Genomic DNA, 22,766 nt, shown 5'->3' on the forward strand with positions numbered 1-22,766 from the left:
AGATTTAGATTTCCAAAGGAATTTGATTTACCATTCTGAATTTTTTCAGTGGTTCTCACACTGATTTGAATGATTTATTTAGTTCACTACTCAGAGTTTCAAATCTATGTTTTAAGACAATTATTTGATCACTTGGTTTTTGTTCATTTCAATGTTTAGCAAAATAGCTCTGTGAATTAATGTGTTACAAGTTGAATAGTGTCCCCTAAAATATCCACTCAGAACCACTGAAGTGACCATATTTGGGAAATAGCATCTTTGCAGTTATAATTCAGGTAAGGATCAAAATGAGATCACAGAGGATTGGGGAACATAAATCCAGCAAGATTGTTCTTGTAAGAGATAATAAAGGAAAATACAGATACATGAGGAAGAGGGCCATGTGAAGAAGGAACCAGATTGGCATTTTAGCCACCAGCCAATGAGTAAAGAGGGATTCTTTAAATCCATTTTAGTGATGACAATGTCAGAGTTACAGTGGAAATCCACACAAACAGAGCAGTCAGAGTTGAATAGGAATGTGTATATAGAAGAATGTGTGTACTAATAAGCAGCTTGAACACATTGTCTTAAAATTCTACCAAATTCTTTCCTTTCTTTTCAACAGCCTGCTGTACTTTGTTATGCTGCAGGAAGTAATGTTAGACTTAACTTTCACTATCAACTGAAATGTTGATTTAGGCTGAGGATGAAGCTCAGTAGTAGCTTGCACTGTAAAATCAGTCAATAAATAAAATATTGAGTTTATTTGAAGTTCCTGAGAAATGACCAAGAGAGGGAAAAAGCAGAAACTATTAATCTTAAAAAGCGAGTGTCAAAGTTGATTGTGTAAATTCTAATTAATAATAGAGCAGATAGTACAATAAAGTTAAGATCTTCATGGAATGACTTTGTTTGCTAGATAATTATGGCATGATTGCAACTGTTTTTATTCAAATATCCTCTGAACCAATTATTCACAGGTTTGGTTTAAACCAGAGATTTTCTGACTCTGAAAAAAGATCAAAATTTGATCTCTCTATTCCCTTACTAATTACACTTTGTGTTGCCAAGATCTCTCAGGATATGTCCTGTGCACACATCTGATATGTTACTCTGCAGAATCTTAATGATTAAATATTAATTATATTCCTAGAGTAAACTCTATTCATGGCAAATAAAACCTTTAACTTCATTTTGCTATAAATATATATCACCAAACCTTTTATATGATAGTAGATCATTTTAAAGCATAAACCTAATAGGCACATCACTTGTATTTTAGTTGTAATGCAGAGGTCACATACACATCACCATGATTCTGGGCAATTACTGTTATACTGTGTTACACATTCTCCAGATAATGCAACTGAAGATTGGTTCACTCTGGGAAACAAAATGGAAAACTTCAGTCTTAATTCCACTACTAAACCCTGTGCTTCTGTGTGTGTGACAGAGTTGGGGGTTTGACATTTTGTTATTGAAGATTGAGAAACATGATTTTCCTCTTCTGGCACATTTATGACAGATTGAGCATTATTAATGAATATCCTTGACAATAAACTAGTTTATTAAGTCTTTGGCATGTATGTGGAGAGAGGATGAATTTCTTTGGATCTTGGGGTTGTGAATATAATAAGAAAGAAGATGATAAAGGACAACATAGAAAAAAAAGTCAGAATAAAACTGAGTGTGATTATTTATTAATAGCACAATTTCTTACCAAATCAGCAGAAAGTCTGTCAGACATAAGGTAATCAAAATCAGTAATTGTCAATTAAATTATTATATATATTAAAATATTTTCTATAGTTTGAAAGTACATAAATTAGGTAAGAGAATAACAATTTGTTAGATTTTCAGAGAAGGATTCTGTAAAAAGGCGACATTTGAATAGAAATATACAGAATTTCACAAAAAATATATTTACTCAAATCGTATGTAGTGCTAAAATGTTTTGGAGTTTACTAACTTCTGTGCAGACTATCTCAAATTTTCATACCTCTTGTTAAATGTGTGTGAATTCAACATGGGTATAAGCACTCAGAGACTCCACTGCGCCCTGGGAGGAGGTGTCTTAGGGACTGAATTGAAAATGAAAGTGAAGAAGCAATGGCTGGGAGCTTCTTTAATTCAACAAAATTGGTTCAAGTAAAAAATCTGAAGTTATTTGGATGAGGTTAACAATGTCCAAAAGGTGAAGAGAATATTTATATCAAATATATAACATGCTGGACACAAAATAGACAATGAATAAAAGAATAAATATCAGGAAACAGACCACAGGCCTAGATGTGCTGTTTGGTGTAGCATGGCAACTGTATAAGCATTTTCTTTTAATTAAACTTCTAAAAGGTAGAAGTTAGTAAATGTTAGTAAATAGAAGCACTAATCAAGACATTGATGATCCCACTAACTGCAGAGAATAAAGTAAGAACAGAAGCCAATCTAAGGTAACCTGAATGACATGAAGAGTGTCTGCTCCTACCACTCCATGACAGGATTTTAAAAATAGTTCTCCACTACTTTGTCTGACCTCCACCTGGGAAAAACATGAAGAAAGTGGAGAATGGCCTCTTGAAGAGGTGTGGAGCAAGTCCCTGTTCCTGTGAAGAGCACCAGGCGGTAGTTATGCCAGAGAGGAGTCATCAGACCATGACAGAAAACTGGCAGAGAAGTCTAATTGCTCAATTAATATCATCAATCAGAAAAAGCTTCAAACTTTGTTTGACATGTAAAATAAATATGGTTGAATATTATTCAAAGCATACAAGTAATTAAAAAATAACAGAAACAAATAGAGAGCAAGATAAGTTTTCATTGAGCAGGCAAAAAGAATTTTTTTGAGCTGCATGCAAAGTAAAATGTATTAGCTCTTGGATATATTGTGCAAATTAGATGAAAGAATAAATAACAGGGAGTTCATCTATGAAGGTAGTGATAACTAATATTGTGTTATTTTCTGATTCCACTAGGATGGAAAGGAACTATGAATGGTTCCATTACTCAAGACCCTACTAACACAAAGGGCTTGATTTGAGTTCTTTTATGTTTTGCTTGGTTTAAATACTTTCCTCTCTCTCTCTCTCTCCCTGCCTTCACAAACACGCACACACACACACACACACACACACACACACACATATCCCTGGCCAAATATTATTTATGAAAATACAACCACATCAGTACACACATTGGATGTGTTAAAGGTATAAGTTATTAGGTACTTGTTTATCTCCGTTTTATAAAATTATATCTTAGTTTTCCATAATTTTCTAATGACAAGAAATGGTTTACATAGTCTTCTTTACATTCTCATTACTGTTTCTCAGTCTGTATACTTGAATATGTAAATGTGCATGTGTGAGTGTGTGGGTACACGTGGTCATCCAATGCACTTGATGCTTTTGAAATCTGCCTCATGAACATTACTATTTTTTTAAACCAATGAATTCATTGAAATGTACCTTAGCATATATTTTAATTCTGTTTAACTTTAATGATACATTTATTCAACCTAATATTTGTAAAATATTATGTCAACATAAAATCAGAAAATAAATTTGCAACATTTTACATTACCTTTTCCTTACTAAGTTTTTGAAAGCAAGTATGCAGTGCCTGAGTTCAGAGTTGTTACATTACAAGATATCAAAAGCCACCTGTGATAAGTGGCCACTATATTGCACAGAGTAAACTTAAGATTTTCCCCCTGTGACCTCTCCTGCTTTCCTCCTTCATATCCAGTGGATGGCCTGCTTCTTTTTTTCTTTCTCTGGGGCAGTCACACTTTTGTGAAAGTCCTCTAATAAATAAATTTCAGTTATTATTTGATGAGGGGAAAAAATAAACAGAACTCAGTAACTAAAAAGTATTTCTTGCATTCCGTAAGCTGACAGGTTAGATCTTCCGCCAGCACCACTAGGACGCCTGCACACTGCTGCACTTATGGGAACACAGCCTGTGCTCACACTGTGTCACCCCAAGATGGCATCTGCTCATGTCAGGTGAACTGGTGCTGGCTGTTGGCGGTGCTGCTTCTGTTCTCTTCAGCAGCCACTTATCTGCTTGTAAGTTCCACTGGCCTCCTTATATGGCGCTCTCAGAGTTTAAAGAGAGTGAAAGTAGAAGCCACAAGACATCCTGCTGCTTCCCTCCGGAATCTGCAAGGTACTCCTACCACACTTTCTTGGTCAAGAAAGTCACAATTCTGATTTAATGCTTCCATCACTTACTGTGTTCCCAGCAGGAGCATATCCTTGGAGAGAAGAGACCTCCTAACTACTGGAATTCATGGCTTCACTCACAGGAAGCAAGTTTTCAGCAGCTGGATCATCAATAGGTAGAAGAGCCACTTCCTTTACACTCCGGGCTCATATATCCTGGTCTCATAAAATACAGAAACCACAACGCATTTTGGTGGCAGAGTCCATATGTGAGCCTGTAGAGTACATTCCAGAGAATAGTATTCCGGAGTTTTTCATTCCATCCTTCTAAAATATTGCCATGGAACTTGTCTGAGCCAAATTTGAAAAGATGATCCCCATTTTAAATTTCTGCTTCTTAAGGTAAGTATTTTTTCTTCCACTGCTGTCCTTCAGGACCATCCCAGAGCAGGATGATGGTGCTGCAGCAATCCACCTTTATGTTGCACCAGCGTATATTATGGGGAATCATCTGAAAAGCTCTCAATGCTTCATTCATGATCAAGTTGTTAAGGGAGTGAGTTCATGGACTCTTGAGCTAAGGAGTTCAGGCTGAGCAGAAGGAAGCAAGAGTATTAACCCTGGATATTGGTTCCACCTTAATTGTGACTTCAGGGAAAGGAGCTCAGTTGACTGCTGCCCATAACTAATATGATGGATTGGAAGGGTCACCAACACCCTGTACAAAATGGGAAGTGCAGGTTGCACGGTAACTTGGAGACCACTTGCAATCACTGTTTCTAGCACAATCTGTTAAAATGACAAATGCTGTTTCTATTTTTTTAAAAAAATAGGTATCTTTTATTTATTTATTTTGTGGATCAGGTTTTTTTAAATTTTTTTTTTTTTTATTTTTACAGACTGCATTTTGATTCATTGTACACAAATGGGGTACAACTTTCCGTTACTATGGTTGTGCACAATGTAGATGCATACTATTTGGGTAATCATACATATACATAGGGTATTGATGTCTGTCTCATTCCACCAAATGCTGTTTCTTAAAAGGTGACTGTCACTGTTTTGCCTTAACATTCTTAAAGTCTGATCTGTAATTGATTATGTGGCCTGTGCAACATACTGATAACATCTATCTGCCATGAACCCTTCAAGGACAATCATATACACTGGCTTATGTGGCCCAAATAACTCAACAGCCAGCATGGTGGACTGAACTTGTTACAGAGTTTTCTCTTGTTATGGGACCCACTCAAAAGGGACCACATTTTGGTGAGTTTTGTAGGTTGGTTAGAATAACCTGCCTGAATCTACTATATGCTTCCCTCCAAATCTAAAGACATACATTCATTTTTATGTTTCATCTTTATTTTAATTTGTTAATTACAGAGGGCATTTTAATTATATATAAGCAAATTATCATAGTTAACATCATGACGCAATATTTCTGTGTAATTTCAAGAAAAGTCCAGTTATTCAGGATGGTATAAGAGAGCTGACATTTACATTATTTGACTCTTTGGATACTTATATGGGATAATTTGCTGTTGATTCTCTAGAGTAACAGTCCCCAGAGTTACAGAGTTAGATATAAGATCTTTGGTGTCCCAGTTATATTCAGCCTACAGCGAAACAGGAGGGCAGTCTCATGTTTCTCTGTGGCAGGTAAATTTATAAAGGTTTCTTAGAAAATTGGGAAAATATTATTTTCCTAATATTGTAACTGGGATTTTTTTTTTTTACTTTTTCTTTTTATTCTAAGTTGATATCAATGTAATTCAATTCTGATCCATAAAAAAATGTGAAACTCATGTAAATATTTGGTTTCAGGTCCATTTACAACTATTTCAGAAAGAAAAGAAAAAACTTGCTATACTCTTCTCATATGTACCATGAGTTGGTATATAGATTTTTATAAGAATGAAAATTAGTTAATTTTGAGAGCTCTCTTACTGAATATATCTTGAGGTGTTTACAAAATACTCTTTGGTGTCTAAGCTAAAATGGAAGGTAACACCTAGGTCATAGGCCCTAATACAGCCTATTCTCCACTTGGGTCAAAAGTAGGCCATTCCTTTTGAAGATGAAAGGCTAGAGGGAGGCTGCATTCCTTGTTTCTCTATAACTTGGGTTTCCACCAGAGGAAACTCTGTTTCGCTGTGAGGCAGTCTTTGCTGCTTATGGATCCCCTACCGTTTACCCCATTTGTCCACTAAGATCACCTGCTGTCTAGCAGCATATTGCTTACTTTGTGAGTGAGTGCAGATTGCTCACCGACTGATGCCTATCATCTGCCATTGGTCCGTCTAACTGCCTCTTGCCTGCCCATTGCTTGACTTTCACCTAACCATCATCAATTACCTGAGACCCACCTGCCAATCCTCCGCCAGTAGCCTGCAGACTACAAGCAAAGCACCAGTGGATGGCCTTCTGTCCATTGTTGCCTGGAAGCCCATTGTCACATTACCAAAGGTTTTTGTTACACATGACTGCTGCCATTTTTGGACAACAGCCAGGACCTGCCAGACCCCTGGTCTGATCAACCACCCTCTGCCACCAGGACTCCCTGCCCAACCAATGGCACAGGACATCAACTCCACACCTACACCTTGCCCTGCAGCTTCTCATTGGCCAACAGATTTGGAAGCCAGTAAAGCTGTCTTGAGTTATCCTGGAAGCCAAAGCTGCCATCTTTAGGTGGAGCAAATCCCATCCTGAGAAGCCTCCTGGAGACTGGAAGCTCATTGTCAGGAACCTCTTATGCATCAAGCTACTGAAGACTGGTATGTTTGAATAGTCTATGACTGTAGATTTTTTTCTCCTTTCTGAAAATTTTGAAGTTTTTATTTCTTTTTCTTTCTTGCTCTATTTTCCTTTTGTTTACTAGTTTCCTCACAGTCTCTTTCTTTCTTTCCCCATGTTCACAACCAACTTCTTTTGATTCTGTTTTCATTCTTCCTATGATCTAGTACTTCTATAAACTCTTTGCTTATCTCATTAATAGTTACATCCTACACCCCTCTCCATTCTCTTTGTTCTCTATTAGAAACTGTAGACCTCATTGCAAACCTACTGGTTATACCGTAGATAAAAATCAAACTCTCTATATTTATTATAAAACTGTTAATGTGTTCATAGGGACGATACCAGGTGCTGCTAATATTGACCTCCCCCTTAAAAAAGAGGTTTTGGAAACCTGAAGAGTCACTATAAACCTATAGAGGGGAAACTGCAATACTCCAGACCCACACTGCTACATATGAGAACAACATGAAAAAACAAGGGAAGAAAATGTTCCAAAAAAACAAGATTCTGTATTAATTGAAACCAATGACGGCATAGTAGAAGAAACTTCAGAAAGGAGTTCAGAATACAAATAATTGAAATGATTCATGAAGCAAACGATGAGATGAGAGCAAATGCAGAAATGAACCACACTCCAATAAAGAATTGAAAGAACAACTTTATGAAGCAAAACATTGTTTCAACAAAGAGATGGAGATTCTAAATGAAGGAAACAATGAACTAAATAAAAACTCAAAGGAAAGCATCACCAACAGTCTAGATTACTTGGAAGACACAACCTTAGTCAATGAAGAGAAAACATTTAGTCTTGAAAACAAAGTTGACCAAACAGAAGATGGTAAGAAATCATGAATGGAAGCTCCAAGAACCATTGGATATCATGAAAAGATCAAATTTAAGAGTTATCGGGATTGAGGCAGGCACAGAGATACAAACCAAAGGAATGAACAACCTATTCAATGAAATAATATCAGAAAATTTCCCATATCTGAAGAATGAAATGGAAAATCAACTACAAAAGGTGTACAGAACTCAAATGTACAAAATTACAACAGAACCACATCAAGGCACATTATACTGAAAATGCCTAACATCAAAAATAAAAATAGAATTTAATGACTGTGAGAGAAAAGCATCAGATTACATATAGGGAGAAACCAATAGGGATATCAGCAGATTTCTCAGCCCAGACCCTAAAAAGTAGAAGTCTCTGGAACAACATATTTCAAGCTCTGAAAGAACATGAAAGTCAAACAGGAATCTTATACCTCACAAAAGTAAACTTCAGATTTGAAAATGAAATAACTCCTTCTATGATAAACAAAAGTTAAGAGAATTTACAAGTAGAAAGCCTGCATTAGAGAACATTCTCAGCAAAATATTCTACGAGGAGGAAATAAAAAACAACAATGTAAGTGAGCAAAGTGAGGAACTACCCTAAAGGAAAAGACAATCAAAGGAGAAACCAAATCAAGATTCAAACCAAAAAATAAGCCAAAATGACTGGGAATGAAAATCAGATCTCAATAATAACCTGAATGTTAATGGCCTAAACTCATCAATTAAAAAGATTAAACTCATTGGATTAAAAAGAAAGACCCAAGATTATGTTTCCTTCAAGAGACTTATCTCAGAGAAAAAGACATCCACAGATTAAAAGTGAAAGGATGGGAAAAAGCATTACACACATAGACTTAGTAAAAAAGCAAGGTTTTCCATCCTTATATCAGATAAAGTGGACTTCAAGCCAAAGTTAGTAAGAAAGGATAAAGAAGGACATTTCATACTGCTTAAGGAAACCATAAATCAGGAAGACATAAAAATTGTAAATATTTATGCCCCAAACAATGGGGCATAAATATTTTTGTGTGTCAAACAAATCTTCTCAATTCCAGGACCAAATGGACCAGAGAACACAATAATCCTGGGTAACTGTAACACACCACTGTCACCACTAGATAGATCTTCCAAACAAAAAATAAACAAAGAAACCATAGAACTCAAAAATATAATCAATAATTTAGATTTAATAGACATATATAGAATATTCCATCCATCAATGATTAAATATGCTTTCTTCTCAACAGCATATGAATCCTCCTCTAAAATAGACCATATTTTATACCCTAAAGAAATCTTAGTAAATATTAAAAAATAGAGACACTACCTTGTATTCTATTGATCATAATGTAATAATATTAGAAATCAATGATAAAATAAAAAACAGAAACTACTCCAACACCTGGAGATTAATAATATGCTATTGAATGAAGCATGGATGACAGAAAACATCAGGGAGGAGATAAAAAATTTTTAGAGGTAAATGAGAATGATGATACAACATATCAAAATCTCTGGGACACTATGAAAGCAGTACTAAGAGGGAAAATTTATTGCATGGAGTCCATTCAAGAAAAGAATAAAAAGTCAAGAACTAAATGACCTAACGATACATTTCAAAGCCCTAGAAAAAGAAGAAAAAGATCAACACCAAAAGTCATAGAAGACAGGAATAATTAAAATCAGAGCTGAATACAATATAATTGAAACAAAAAAAACAATTCAAAAACTGACAAAATAAAAAGTTGGTTATTTGAAAAAGTATATAAAATTGATGAACCCTTAGCCACAGTAACAAAGAGAAGGAGAGAAAAACTCAAATTTCTAAAATTTGTGATGGAAAAAGGAAATATCATGACAGACACCATTGAAATACATAACATAATTAGAAGCAACTTGAAAATCTATATTCCGACTACATAGAAAATCTAGAAGACACCGACAGGTTTCTAGAGACATATGTTCCACCCAAACTGAATCAGAAGGACATACAAAATCTAAAAAGATAATTTCAAGCAATGAAATAGAAGAAGACATCAAAGCCTACCAAACAAGAAAAGCCTGGAACCAGGTGGATTCTCAGTTGAGTTCTACAAGACCTTCAAAGAAGAACTAATATCAACTCCTCAAAATATTCCATGAAATAGAAAAGGAGGGAAACTTCCAAACTCATTCTATGAAGCTAATATCACTCTGATACCAAAGCCAGACAGACATATCAAGGAAAGAAAACTTTAGACCAATATCCCTGATGAACATAGATGCAAAAAATTCTTAACAAAATTCTGGCAAATTGCTTACAAAAACATATTAAGAAGATAGTGCACCATGATCAAGTGAGTTCGTCCAAGGATGCAAGGTTGGTTCAGTATCCAGAAATCAATAAAGGTAATTCATCACATCAATAGACTTAAGGTTAAGAATCATATGATTATTTCAATAGATGCCGAGAAAGCATTTGACAAAACAGCTCTTCATGCTCAAAACACTAGAAAAAGTAGGGATAGTAGGAACATACCTCAACATTGTAAAGGCTATTTATGCTAAGCCCAAGGCCAACATCATTTTTTTTTAAATGTAAACAATTGGGACACATCTTGTTTCTCTGTTTGTATATGAAGTAGAGGCATACCATTTGTGTAATCATACGTTTACGTAGGGTAATGGTGTTTGATTCATTCTGTTATTTTTTCCTCCCCCCTCCCACCCTTCTTTTTCCTCTATACAGTCCCTCCTTTCTTCATTCTTGCCTCCCTCCCACCTCCCATTATGTATCATCATCCGCTTATCAGGGAGATCTTTCATCCTTTGTTTTTTTGAGATTGGCTTATCTCAGGTAGCATGATATTCTCCAATTTTATCCATTTGCCTACAAATGCCATAATTTTATTATTCTTTATGGCTGAGTAATATTCCATTGTTACCCAACATCATTCTTAATGGAGAAAAACTAAAAGCATTTCCTCTAAAACTGGAACAAGACAGGGATGCCCTCTTTCACCACTTCTATTCAACATCATGCTTGAAATACTAGCCAGAGCAATTAGACAGACAAAACAAATTAAAAGAATATTAATTGGAAGAAATCAAGCTATCACTATCTGCTGATGACATGATTCTAAATTTAGAGGATCTGAAAAACTCCAGAAAACTTATAGAACAAATAAATGAATTCAGTAATGTAGCAGGATATAAAATCAACACACATAATTCTAATGCATTTCTATTCATAAGTGATAAATCCTCTGAAAGAGAAATTAGGAAAACCACTGCATTCACAATAGCATCAAAGAAAATAAAATACTTGGGAATCAATCTAACAAAAGTGGTGAAAGACTTCTACAGTGAAAACTACAGAACACTAAAGAAAGAAATTAATGAAAACCTTAGAAGATGGAAAGATCTCCCATGTTCTTGGACAGGCAAATTAATATTATCAAAATGAACATACTTTCAAAGTGCTATACAGATTTAACACAATTCCAATTAAAATCTCAATAACATTTTTCATAGATAGAGACAACAATCATGAAATTTATCCAGAGGAACAAAACACCCAGAATAGCCAAAGCAATCCTTGGCAGGAAGAATGATGCAGGAGGTATCGCAATACCGGATCTTAAACTTTACTATAGAGAAATAGTAATAAAAATGACCTGGTATTGACACCAAAATAAATAGGTAGACCAATGATAAGAATAGAAGACACAGAGACAAACCCATAAAAATAAAGTTATCTCATACTAGACAAAGGTGCCTAAAACATACAATGGAGGAAAGTTAGCCTCTTCAACAAATGGTGATGGGAAAACTGGAAATCCATATGCAGCTAAATGAAATTAAACCCCTATCTCTCACCCTGTACAAACTCAACTCAAAATCTAGGAATTAGTCCTGAGACCCTTCACCAAATAGAAGAAAAAGTAGACCCAAATCTTCATCATGTTGGCTTAGGACCAGACTTCCTTAACGAGATCCCAATAGCGCAAGAAATAAAAACAAGAATCAATAAGTGGGATGGATTCAAACTACAAAACTTTTTCTCAGCAAAAGAAACAATCAATAATGTGAAAAGAGAGCCTACAGAGTAGGAGAAATCCTTTTCTACACACACTTCAGGCAGAACATTAATCTCCAAAATTTAAAAAGAACTGGAAAAACTTTACACCAAAAATACAGAGAACTCAACCAATAAATGGGTTAAGGAACTGGGCAGGACACTTCACAGAAGACATAAAGGTGATCAATAAATATAAGAAAAGTTCTCATCATCTCTTGTAATTAGAAAAAGTTTTCTTTCACTTTGACTGGCCTGTAGAAATATTCAAAAGTTCTCTTTGTGAATTCTCTTCCTTCTGCCCTCTACTTTGCCATAGCTCTGGTAGATTTGACTCTATCCCACTTACATGAAAGTTCATATTTATTATTTAAATAATTATTCACGGTACACTTTGTGCTAGTTATGAGTCTACCAATTTATATCACTGAACTCAACAGTAAATTTCTCACTTCCCAGAAAATTTATCTAAGCAAGGGAAACAAACAATATATTAAAAATACATTACAAATAAATTTAATAAATGTATTTTTCTGTGATAAACACTTTAAATGTAATATTGGGGAATAGGGTAATCCCCTCAGGATAATAGTGTGTTCATATAGGATTTCACAAAAAATAATATATAAGCAGAAATTTAAAGACAAGAATTCTAATCAGAGGAGTATAAAGCCAATAATGAAGGAGTGTGGCTTTTTATTTTAATAAACAATGAGGAGGTCAGTATATCTGCAGGGAACATATGGTGTATTAGTTTTTAGTCACTGTCATCTGACAAAAACAACTTACAGGAGGAAAAGTTTATTATGCTGTGGTTTCAGAGGATCAGTCCATGGTTGGCCAACTCTGTAGCTGAAGCCGGAGTTAAGGCAAGAGATCATGGTGGTAGGGTATGGTGAAGGGAAGGAGCTGAGAACAAGGCACCCAGGGAACAGAGAGCTCTGCTCACCTATGACAAAATATAACTCCCAGGAACACCCCCTGACTTCTTTCCTCTTGCCACACTATACATGTTCACTCTTAATGCCCAGTGAATCCATATGGGTGAAATGAACCACCATTTTAAATCACATCTCCCCATAATCTATTCATTCCACCTTTGAAAAGTTTGGCATTGTCTTACACACGACCTTTTGCGGACACTCACATCTGAACCATAACACTTGGGGAAAGGAATAACAAACAGGGTCAAGATTTAACAAGGACTCTGATCATTTATGCATTTTGAATGTTGACCTTTGTACGAACTTCCTGGATTAACTTTCAATAAAGCATTGCAACCTGAAAAGCTGAATGTTCTCACTTTTCCAATATGAACAAATTCTTTAATATAGTAGAAAAGCATTATGCCTAGCAAATATTAGGAAATCAGTTTGATAATGATGACTCACATATTTCATACAATGAATCATATAGAGCATAAAACTTAGAATTTATGGGCCATATCGCAGTGATGAGTGGTATGGGAAAGGTGAATTTAATATATGTCACATGTGAAATGCTCCTGTTGCTGCTACATTTTACTCTCAACTTTCTCCAGATATTAGGAATTGCGTTCAAATTGAGGTGATTAATTTTAATTGTTTATGTGTGACCATCAGAGATTGAAGCAGTTGATAGTCTCTAGGGTTCTTATCTCCAAGATTAACTGTAGATAAAAGTAGTTCATCACCCCAACCAGGAGAGCTCTGCTTAGCCATCAGCAGGTTTGTTTTAACATTCAAAAGACAGATGGATTTATACATTTCATTATGGGAAACTGACCTCATAAAACTAGAAATTTCTAGTTTTAAAAAAAAACTAGAAATTTCTTGGGAAACAGCTGTGAGTGAGCCAGGAACAGTAAGTACACTCTTTCTACAAGGTTCATATTAGAGGGCCAGCTCAACTAAGCCCCTCTATAGTATCACAAAAAAAGTACCAGAGAGGGGAGAACAACCTCTGAGGATTTTGGTGTTAGGTATTATCTCATTTTTGCAAATTCTGAAGGAGCTGTTAAGATAGAATGTTTAATTAAAATGAAATAGATATGAATAGACTATTAAAAGCAACCCTATTGATTAACATTACATGAGTGTAACACTGATAGCAAAAATAACAATCTATAATTTTGAAAAAATAATAGGAGGGATATTTCAGCTATCATTTTTGCCTGGACTAAAAGTTTAAAATAAAAAAAAAATTACCAGGAATTTAATAATAGCATTTGTGATGATAGAGTAATCTGCATTAAATGTAAGAGTAGATTTAAATAAAATTTAAAATTCTTTGCATAAATAAAATGTGATAGTAAGAAAAACAGGGTAATAACTAGAATGTCTGATTTGTGGGTTGTTTGGGATTTTTCTTTAATAGGTAAATTCATAAGGATAGTAACAGATATATTCATTGAATGTCAGTGTTGCATATGATTGGACATCCTTATTGATGAACTATGTGAGAACTATTTCTTACATTGTGTGACTAGAGATAACTTTTCCTGAAATAACAGAGGAAGTTTGCAAGCATGGATAGGCATGAGAGGTTTGGGGCAGCAACAACTGAAATATGTTTTTGTTTTTCTTTACCCTCTCTCTGCCCCCCATAAAATGTCTTCATGGTACACTACTACATGGAATCGTTAGTTCTTCCCTTTCACAGGTAAAATAGGCACAGAATGAAAATACTGGATATCATAAAGAAAGAGAAAGACAGAGAAAAAGAGAGAGAGAGCATGATACCCAGGAAAGGGATGGATCTATCAGTTTTATTACAGTCAGTTACTCCTAAGAAAAGTACCTACTTCCATTCTAATATGTTTCATCTTGATACTGATTTTTGATATATTTCTGTGATATATGGATGTCACAGAATTACTTTCCATATGATTAGAATCTCCAGTTTGCTCACTAGTTGAAACCTTGACTACTAATAAAAAAAATCATGCCAGTATCTAAATCTAGAATCAGGACCAGAAACCGATATTTCAGAAATGAATCCATCATGTAGGCCTGAGGATCTGGGCTTCAGTCACAGATTAGAAGAGGGTTCTTTGTGTGCATGTAATTTGGAAAGTCAAGGATTCTTTGGCACTAGAATAAAAAGGTAAACTAAAATACTTTTATAAATTGTTCTACTTATTTGTTTTTTCCTTCATATATTGGTCAAAGATTGATAATAGAACTACTAAGTCAAAGAGAATACCCACTGAAAATTTAAGGCAGATTTATTTTGATATGACAGCTGTTACAGAGAAGCAGATTTAAGTGATGTGTGGAATTAAAAACAAATTCACAAGGTTAAGCATTAGCAAGCCACTTTGTAAATAGACATTTATAAAAATTAACTTATTTCAAAATTCCTTATTTTTTTTAACTAAAGGGCTGAGGTAATCATCATCACTTGATAATTAGTTTTATCTTGTATGAATTTACAATTTTCAATGACAGTTGAAAGTTTTATCTGAAGATTTATTAAAATGGCCATTAGTATGTTCATCTCTAATTCTTGTATTTGTAAGTATTGAAATTATGTTTTAGAACTCATAATTTAATTCAGTAATCATATGTTTTTAATATTAAAAATGTTGTGATACTTTTAAATTGTGTACATGCTGTCGGTTTCTTATAAATACCCAGATTCTGAAAGATGTACTTTATGAACTTGGAAAGGGCAGTTAAAGCCACTGCAACTATTCTCACTCATCTTAACATTTTGTTTTCAGGATTAACTCTCAGATTTCAACCGAAAGAAACATGGTATTCACAGACAGAAATAAAAGTGGGGCCACGTTCACCCTCCAGGGTTTCTCAGATTATCCAGAATTAAAAGTCCCACTGTTCATGGTTTTTTTGACTATCTACAGTGTCACGGTGGTAGGGAATATTGGGATGATGGCCATAATCAAAATTAATCCCAAACTGCACACCCCCATGTACTTTTTCCTCAGCCACCTCTCTTTTGTGGATTTCTGCTATTCCTCCACTATTGCCCCAAATATGCTGGTGAACCTTGTTGCAGAAGACAGAAGCATCTCTTTTTCTGAATGTGTGATACAATTTTTTTTCTTTTGTACCTTTGTCGTAACCGAGTCCTTTCTGCTGGCAGTGATGGCCTATGACCGCTTTGTGGCCATCTACAACCCTCTGCTCTACACAGTGGCCATGTCCCAGAAACTCTGTGCTGTGCTGGTGGCGGGATCCTATGCATGGGGGGCGGGCCTGTTCCCTGATACTAACATGCTCTGCTCTACAACTGTCTTTTCATGGCTCCAACACAATCGATCACTTCTTCTGTGAGTTCTCCTCCCTGCTCTCCCTCTCATGCTCAGATTCCCACATCAACTCTTTGCTACTCTTTGTTTTTGCCACATTCAATGAAGTCAGCACCCTGCTCATCATCCTCACGTCTTACGTGCTCATCCTGGTTACCATCCTCAAGATGCCATCAGCCAGGGGGCGTCACAAGGCCTTCTCCACCTGTGCCTCTCACCTGACGGCCATCTCCATCTTCCATGGCACCATCCTGTTCCTCTACTGTGTGCCCAACTCCAAGAACTCCAGGCACACGGTCAAAGTGGCCTCTGTGTTTTACACAGTGGTGATCCCCATGCTGAACCCCCTGATCTACAGCCTGAGAAATAAGGATGTCAAGGACACTGTCAGCAAAGTATTGGGCAGTAAAGTCTCTTCTTTTTAGCATCATACTATCATGACATTTGTTCCTAATGTTTAAATTTGTTCTTGAAGTTTGTTTTTAAGGATAATTAAAATTAATAGAATCATATTGTACAAGAGAATAGAAATGGATTTTTCTTTCAAGGAAATAAACTTAGACTCTCTTTTTGTAAAAAATCACCAATCTCTCTTCATCATTATTTCATCACAAATTTTGATAGCACAATATAGTTTCTAATCTGATTGTGAAGTTTAAAAGACAACATGCATGCCATCTCTGATACCTATGTATAATTCAATATTAGTTTCATCCCCCTTTTTATAAGATATGTATTGTATACAAGCCTATTAATAAACATAGGAATTTTACTTACAACATAGAAATAATAGTTACAATGAGGCATAGTACAGCAATGAGGTATATTATCAATGCATAATGGTGGAAATGATAAGAACCATAAAGGTTATCATGAAGAGAAAGCTAAATGCATGAAGGTTTTTAGAAGTGTGTTTTCATAAACTAGGTGTAATTTGAAACTTGACCTTGGAAAAGAGAATGGGTAGAGTTTTGCTGATTCTTTTCAGTGAAACAAGACATTTTTTAAAAATTTTCAATTAATTTTATTTAGTTTTTTAATTTTTCACAGACTGCATTCTGATTCATTGTACACAAAAGGAGTTACATAATTTCATTTCTATGGTTGTACACAATGCAGATTCATACCATTCATGTAATCATGCATGTACATAGGGCAATGATGTCTATATTAAAGGGAAAATAGCATAAATAAATTCTGGTTGGAAAAAAAATACTGAATTTATGAACCAACAAATATTTTATTGAGCTAATGTGATATAACTTGCATGTATGAGTATATGTGTGTGCATCTCCTGCGTAGTGCATACAGGTTACTGAGAATGAAATTTCAGAAAATCTGGTCTACATGCTAACTGTATTTTTGAAGATGCCACCAGTGTGGCTGTGTGACATCCATCTTACACTTCACCAGAGGTTTAAGACCCCACAGCTTGAATATGAGAAGATCTTACCTGCAAAGCAATGGTGATACACACCTGGCCAACTTGTTATTCATGGTTTCTTTCTGTGTGTGAAGATGTCAGATTTATCATCAATGCTTTGGCACTTTTTTGTTGAGAAACAGCATAATTCTTGATTCCTTCTCAACAGAATTCTCATTCACCTTGAAACAAAATTATTTGGACTTCGCTTAAATGTTGAAAGATAACTAGTATCAATATATACTTTTTCAAAATAAAATTTAAAAATCCATATCCTATTCATCATGCAGATTAAAAATACCAAATCTCTACTTTAATAAAATTACTTTTGCTAGAATAACGTGTGTACCATTTTTCTCCTCTTCACTGAATATGCTTAGATAAAATTCTGAACAATTATTAATAGGGTGAAAAAATCAATTTGCATTTATTTTAGGGAGGGAAAAATATAATTTGGTGCACAATTTTATATGGGTTGAAAAAAGTATTTCCTCTGATCATATTATTTTGGCTCTTACAATGTTTGTTTTTGATGTTTTTTAATAAAAATCACACCACAAATTAAAATATAAGAACACTATACTTTTTTTTTTTTTGAACAAATGGGATACATGTTGTTTCTCTCTTTGTACATGGAGTCAAGGCATACCATTTGTCTAATCATAAATTTACATAGGGCAATTGTTGTTTGATTCATTCTGTTATTTTTTCCCTTCCCCCCACCCCTCCCACCCCTCTTTTCCCTCTATACAGTCCTTCCTTCCTCCATTCTTACCACCCTCCTTATCCCTAACCCTAAAACCTAACCCTAACCCTAACGCTAACCCCTCCTACTCCCTATTATATGTCCTCATTCCGCTTATCAGTGAGATCATTCGTCACAAAGTGTCTTCATTATGGCTGAGTAATACTCCATTTTATATATATACCCCATTTTCTTTATCTGTTCGTCTGTCAAAGGGCACCTAGTTTGGTTCTATAGCTTGGGCTACTGTGAATTGTGATACTATAAACATTGATGTGATTGTGTCTCTGCAGTATGCTGATTTTAAATCCTTTGGAAATATACCAAAGAGTGGAATAGCTGGGTCAAAAGGTGGTCCCCTTACTAGTTTTTTTTTTTTTTTTTTTTTTGAGAAATCTTCTGCTTCCCAAAATGTTTATACTAATTGATAGTTATACCAACAACATAGAAGTGTACTTTTATCCCCAAATCCTCACCAGCATTTATTATTTGTATTCTTGATAATTGTCATTTTGCCCTGAGTGAGATGAAATCTCAATGTGGTTTTGATTTGCACTTTCCTGCTTGCTAGAAATGTTGATTTTTTTTTCATGTATTTGTTGACCATTTGTATTTTCTCTTTTGAGATGTGTGTATTTAGTACTTTTGCCCATTTATTAATTGAATTATTTTCTGGTTTTGTGTTGTTTATTTTTAGTACTTTATATATTCTATATATTAACCTCTTGCATATCGGGTGCTAAAGATTTTCTCCCATTCTACAGTTTCTCTCTTTCCATGCTCTTACTTGTTTTCTACAGTCTCTCTCTTTCCATGCTCTACTTGTTTTCCTTGCTGTGAGAAGGATTTTGGTATTCATTCCATTCCATTTATTGAGTGTTGGTTTTCTATCATGCACTTTAGGAGTCTTGTTAAAGAAGTTGATGCTTGTTTGAATATGATGGAGTGTTGAACCTACCTTTCTCTTGCAGAAATAAAAATCTACTAACTTTTACAAATGCCCCAGAAATCTTTAAGTATAAGATGAATTGAAAAGCAAATAGCTTTCTGCATGGCGTTTGCTGGATGACATTCATCATGGACAACCATGTTCTTTGCAAATACTCTTTTAGCCTTTGCTGTCATGGGATCTTCTCTTCAATAGTATTTCATCTTGGGACAAAAGTTGTATGGTTTACACCTAGCACACTGAATTAGTATTAAACAAATATGCCCATCAGTCTACTTTATATCTGATTTCAAATATTCCTCCATGGACTATAATATATGTAAAATGTTCTTTTCCATGAAAATACATTTGTATATACCAGAGAAATAAGAATTGATTGGTCTTGATGAAAAAGACTCCAGGACTCGTGGATAACATTTAAAGTTGTCCTTTTGCCATAGGTTTGGAGTGTTGGTTTTGTTTTTTTTCCTGATTAGAGTAATTCCAGAGAAAATTTGAATGGATAAGAGAAAGTCCTTGAATTCGAAGAAATGGTGAAAAGGCATGTGGGAATGCTAGTTGTAAAATGAAACCCAAGATTCCTTAAATTCAGAAACTCTTTAGATAACCTAGGAAGTTTTTTGAGAATTTAGGAATGGTTTATCTTCAACTATTTACTTCTATGAAACTTTAAATGTTTGCTGTATCTAGGGGCACACAGACTGTGGTTTGAACACTGAGTTCATGTCAAAGTTCAGTAGTCAGGAAAGGAGCAGACATGAGCAATGTTGAGACATCCCAGTACAAAGGGCTCCAGCTTTGCACAGGGACTCTGACCTCCCAGGGACCTTGCAACTATGCTCTTTCCATAGTCATGTGGTGGTGCAAACTGAAAAGCAGCATGTGTCCCACCTCCAACAGGGATTCTCTGTGTTACTTTGGGCAAATTATACCTGTCTATGCCCCAGTAACCTCATTGTAAAGGACATAAAATTATTTATATCAGTATTTTGTAAAGAGGAAATATGTTATAGTTGGATTTAGAAAAGTACATAGCACATAATAATGTGCCAATAAATGTGAGCAATGGCTATTATTCTCACTATAGGACGTTCACTGTCCCCACTCTGTGGAAAATAATGTGTCTTTAGACCCTATACTTTGCTGGAAGGAGCTGTTGCATATAAAGCAGACAAACTTAAAAGATGCATCCATATATTTTATAATGGCAATATGAGAATCCAAAGACAAACTTATTGGATGTAGCTTTCCACTGTATCAAATTCATCATAAACTCTGAATGAATGGAGTTCTAGCTTAAAATAACCTATGCATAAAAGAGAAATATAAAGTGTACCTACTGCATTATTTATTTTCCCCAGTTCATATCCCATAGTGAAGATAGTTGTTTCCCATAGTGAAAATAGTGGTTGAATCCCAAGAGTTTTCTTGATATTTTGTTGAGTGTCCCACAGAGATCAGTAATTGTTTTTGAGTAGCTTAGGGAACATAGATCCTAGAGAAACATCCACAAATATAAAGTCTATGACATTTTTCATCACAACAATTTCAGAAACAAGGAAAGGAATTGAGTACCCTACTCCATAGGTGGGTTGAAATACATGCTTATTATTTTGGGGGGGGGGAGTTTGGATATGAATAATATTTTTGGGAACTGGAAACTTGAATTCTTTCCATGTTTGAAATCTCTTGTAGTCATAAGTGAGAGAAGAATGAGTGGTGTAAAAGAGGGAAATAGTATTACAGATTAAAAAAAAATTCTGAGTAGTATTCCTCTCAGAGAATTCTTTGAGAAATGCCAAGATTTAAGCCACTGCTTTAGCAAATATACTTCTCCCTTTTGAAGTAAAGGACATTCTCAATAGGAAATGGGACAATTTTATCTGCAGAAGCACATATCTCATAAGACAATACTAGCAATGAGAGGAAAATCAACCAAGAACAATTGGGATAAATGTATTTTCAGTTCTTCTTTTACATCTCTCTCTCACAACAACTCCATCTGTGCAACCTGTCAAGCCTGCATGGAAAGCTCCGTATGGTCACCCCAATGCTGAGGGTGGCAATGAGGACACCCATGAGAATTCCATGGAGGGACCAAACATCGTGAACCATCTCTGAAGTAGAAAAGGAGGGATTGCTTTAGCTCTGTGCAAAGCACTTTAGAATGTCAATTGGAAGCAGGTTTCTCAGCAACTTACAGTATCATCCTGGTGGAGTTTGGCTCTGTTGGAGGTGAGGGTGAGGGAGAGGGATGGTAGAGTTTTAGCAGAATCCTTACTAGATGTAATAAGTAACACACCTACCATGGTGACCACCAAAAATATCACTGACAAATGTCACATAGTGGTCATATTCAACTCCTGGTAAAGGAGCAGTGCTCTGTGAACCACCTGACCACCTGATTTTTTTTTCAGACTTGAAAACAGGAAAAAAAGTTCAAAATTTGTATTACTTTGAACTCAGAGGAGGACAACTCATTTTTTCCTAGTCATTTTAGAGAAAGAAAATAATATAATTACATAAGGATACTATTTTACCTGTCCCTCAGCTTTTATTGTTCACTGTCTCATTTTATCAGCATCAATTTTAATATCTTTAAAATATTTGTCATGATATTTTAAAGAGAAGCATATTTTCCTTCATAATACTTTGAACATTTTTATCATCTTGAACTTAAAAACTAATTTTTGAACATTTCCTGTGATACTTCCATTTCTAAATTTTTTATCATAAATAATGCTGTGAAGTTAAGTGGTTATTTTTCTCAATAATATCCTATGTACATCTTTGATTAGCTTTTGAGATAGAATCAGAGAAGTAAATTAATTGTCATGTAGATCATCCAAAATTAAAAATGTTGTAAATATAGGAAGGCTGTTCTCAAGAGTACTAATTACCTAACTGTGGCAAATATTAGGCACTTTAGTAAACTGAAAAACTAGGTTAATTTTATAGAAGAAATGGTGATATGGAGTATAATAACTACTTTCCCATCTAAAATACATCAACAAAACCTAAACACTTGTGGGACAGTAATTATAAATAAGCCTATCTCAACAGTTTTCAGAATGGAAAACTCAGAAAATTTTACCATATGTTTTAAAATTTATTTCCTTTGATCACAATATTTGGAATATTGATTATAGAGTCAAGTGAGTAAAATGGCTTTGAAAGTTATACAGAAATTTTGCTACTCAAATAACATGATGACATCACGCCTCATGATTCAATGCCAAACTTGCAATTTTGAAAACCTAATCAAACATACAGAAAAGTTTTTATAAATATTAATGATTTCATGTGATCTCTGAAGTCAACTAAAGGCTTTATGCATCTCCATTATGATATGCCTTAATTTTTGGTAAATTGAATAGCACAGATAACAATTCTTTATGGATAAATTAACTAACTTATTGATTCTGTTGTTTTTTATTTATTTTTAAGTTTTTAAATTTTTTTATCCAGTAAAAACTAAATTTCATCACATAATGAAGAATAGCTTTTAATTTTTGGTCCCCCCACCCCCCAGCCACATGTAAAGTGGGTTTAC

General features: G+C 34.8%; 1 protein-coding gene across 1 annotated transcript; it reads left to right on the forward strand.

Moving 5' to 3' along the window:
* Window positions 1–15,578: 15,578 nt before the first annotated feature.
* On the forward strand, window positions 15,579–16,521 carry LOC306638961 (olfactory receptor 5D18-like; the record flags this gene model as incomplete). Its single annotated transcript, XM_079102411.1, is given in 2 exon segments — window positions 15,579–16,040; window positions 16,042–16,521. Coding segments are annotated over 2 exon segments (942 nt in total).
* Between the last annotated feature and the right edge of the window lie 6,245 nt (window positions 16,522–22,766).

This window comes from Sciurus vulgaris, assembly GCF_902686455.1.
Source record: "Sciurus vulgaris genome assembly, chromosome: 11".
Lineage (NCBI taxonomy): Eukaryota > Metazoa > Chordata > Mammalia > Rodentia > Sciuridae > Sciurus > Sciurus vulgaris.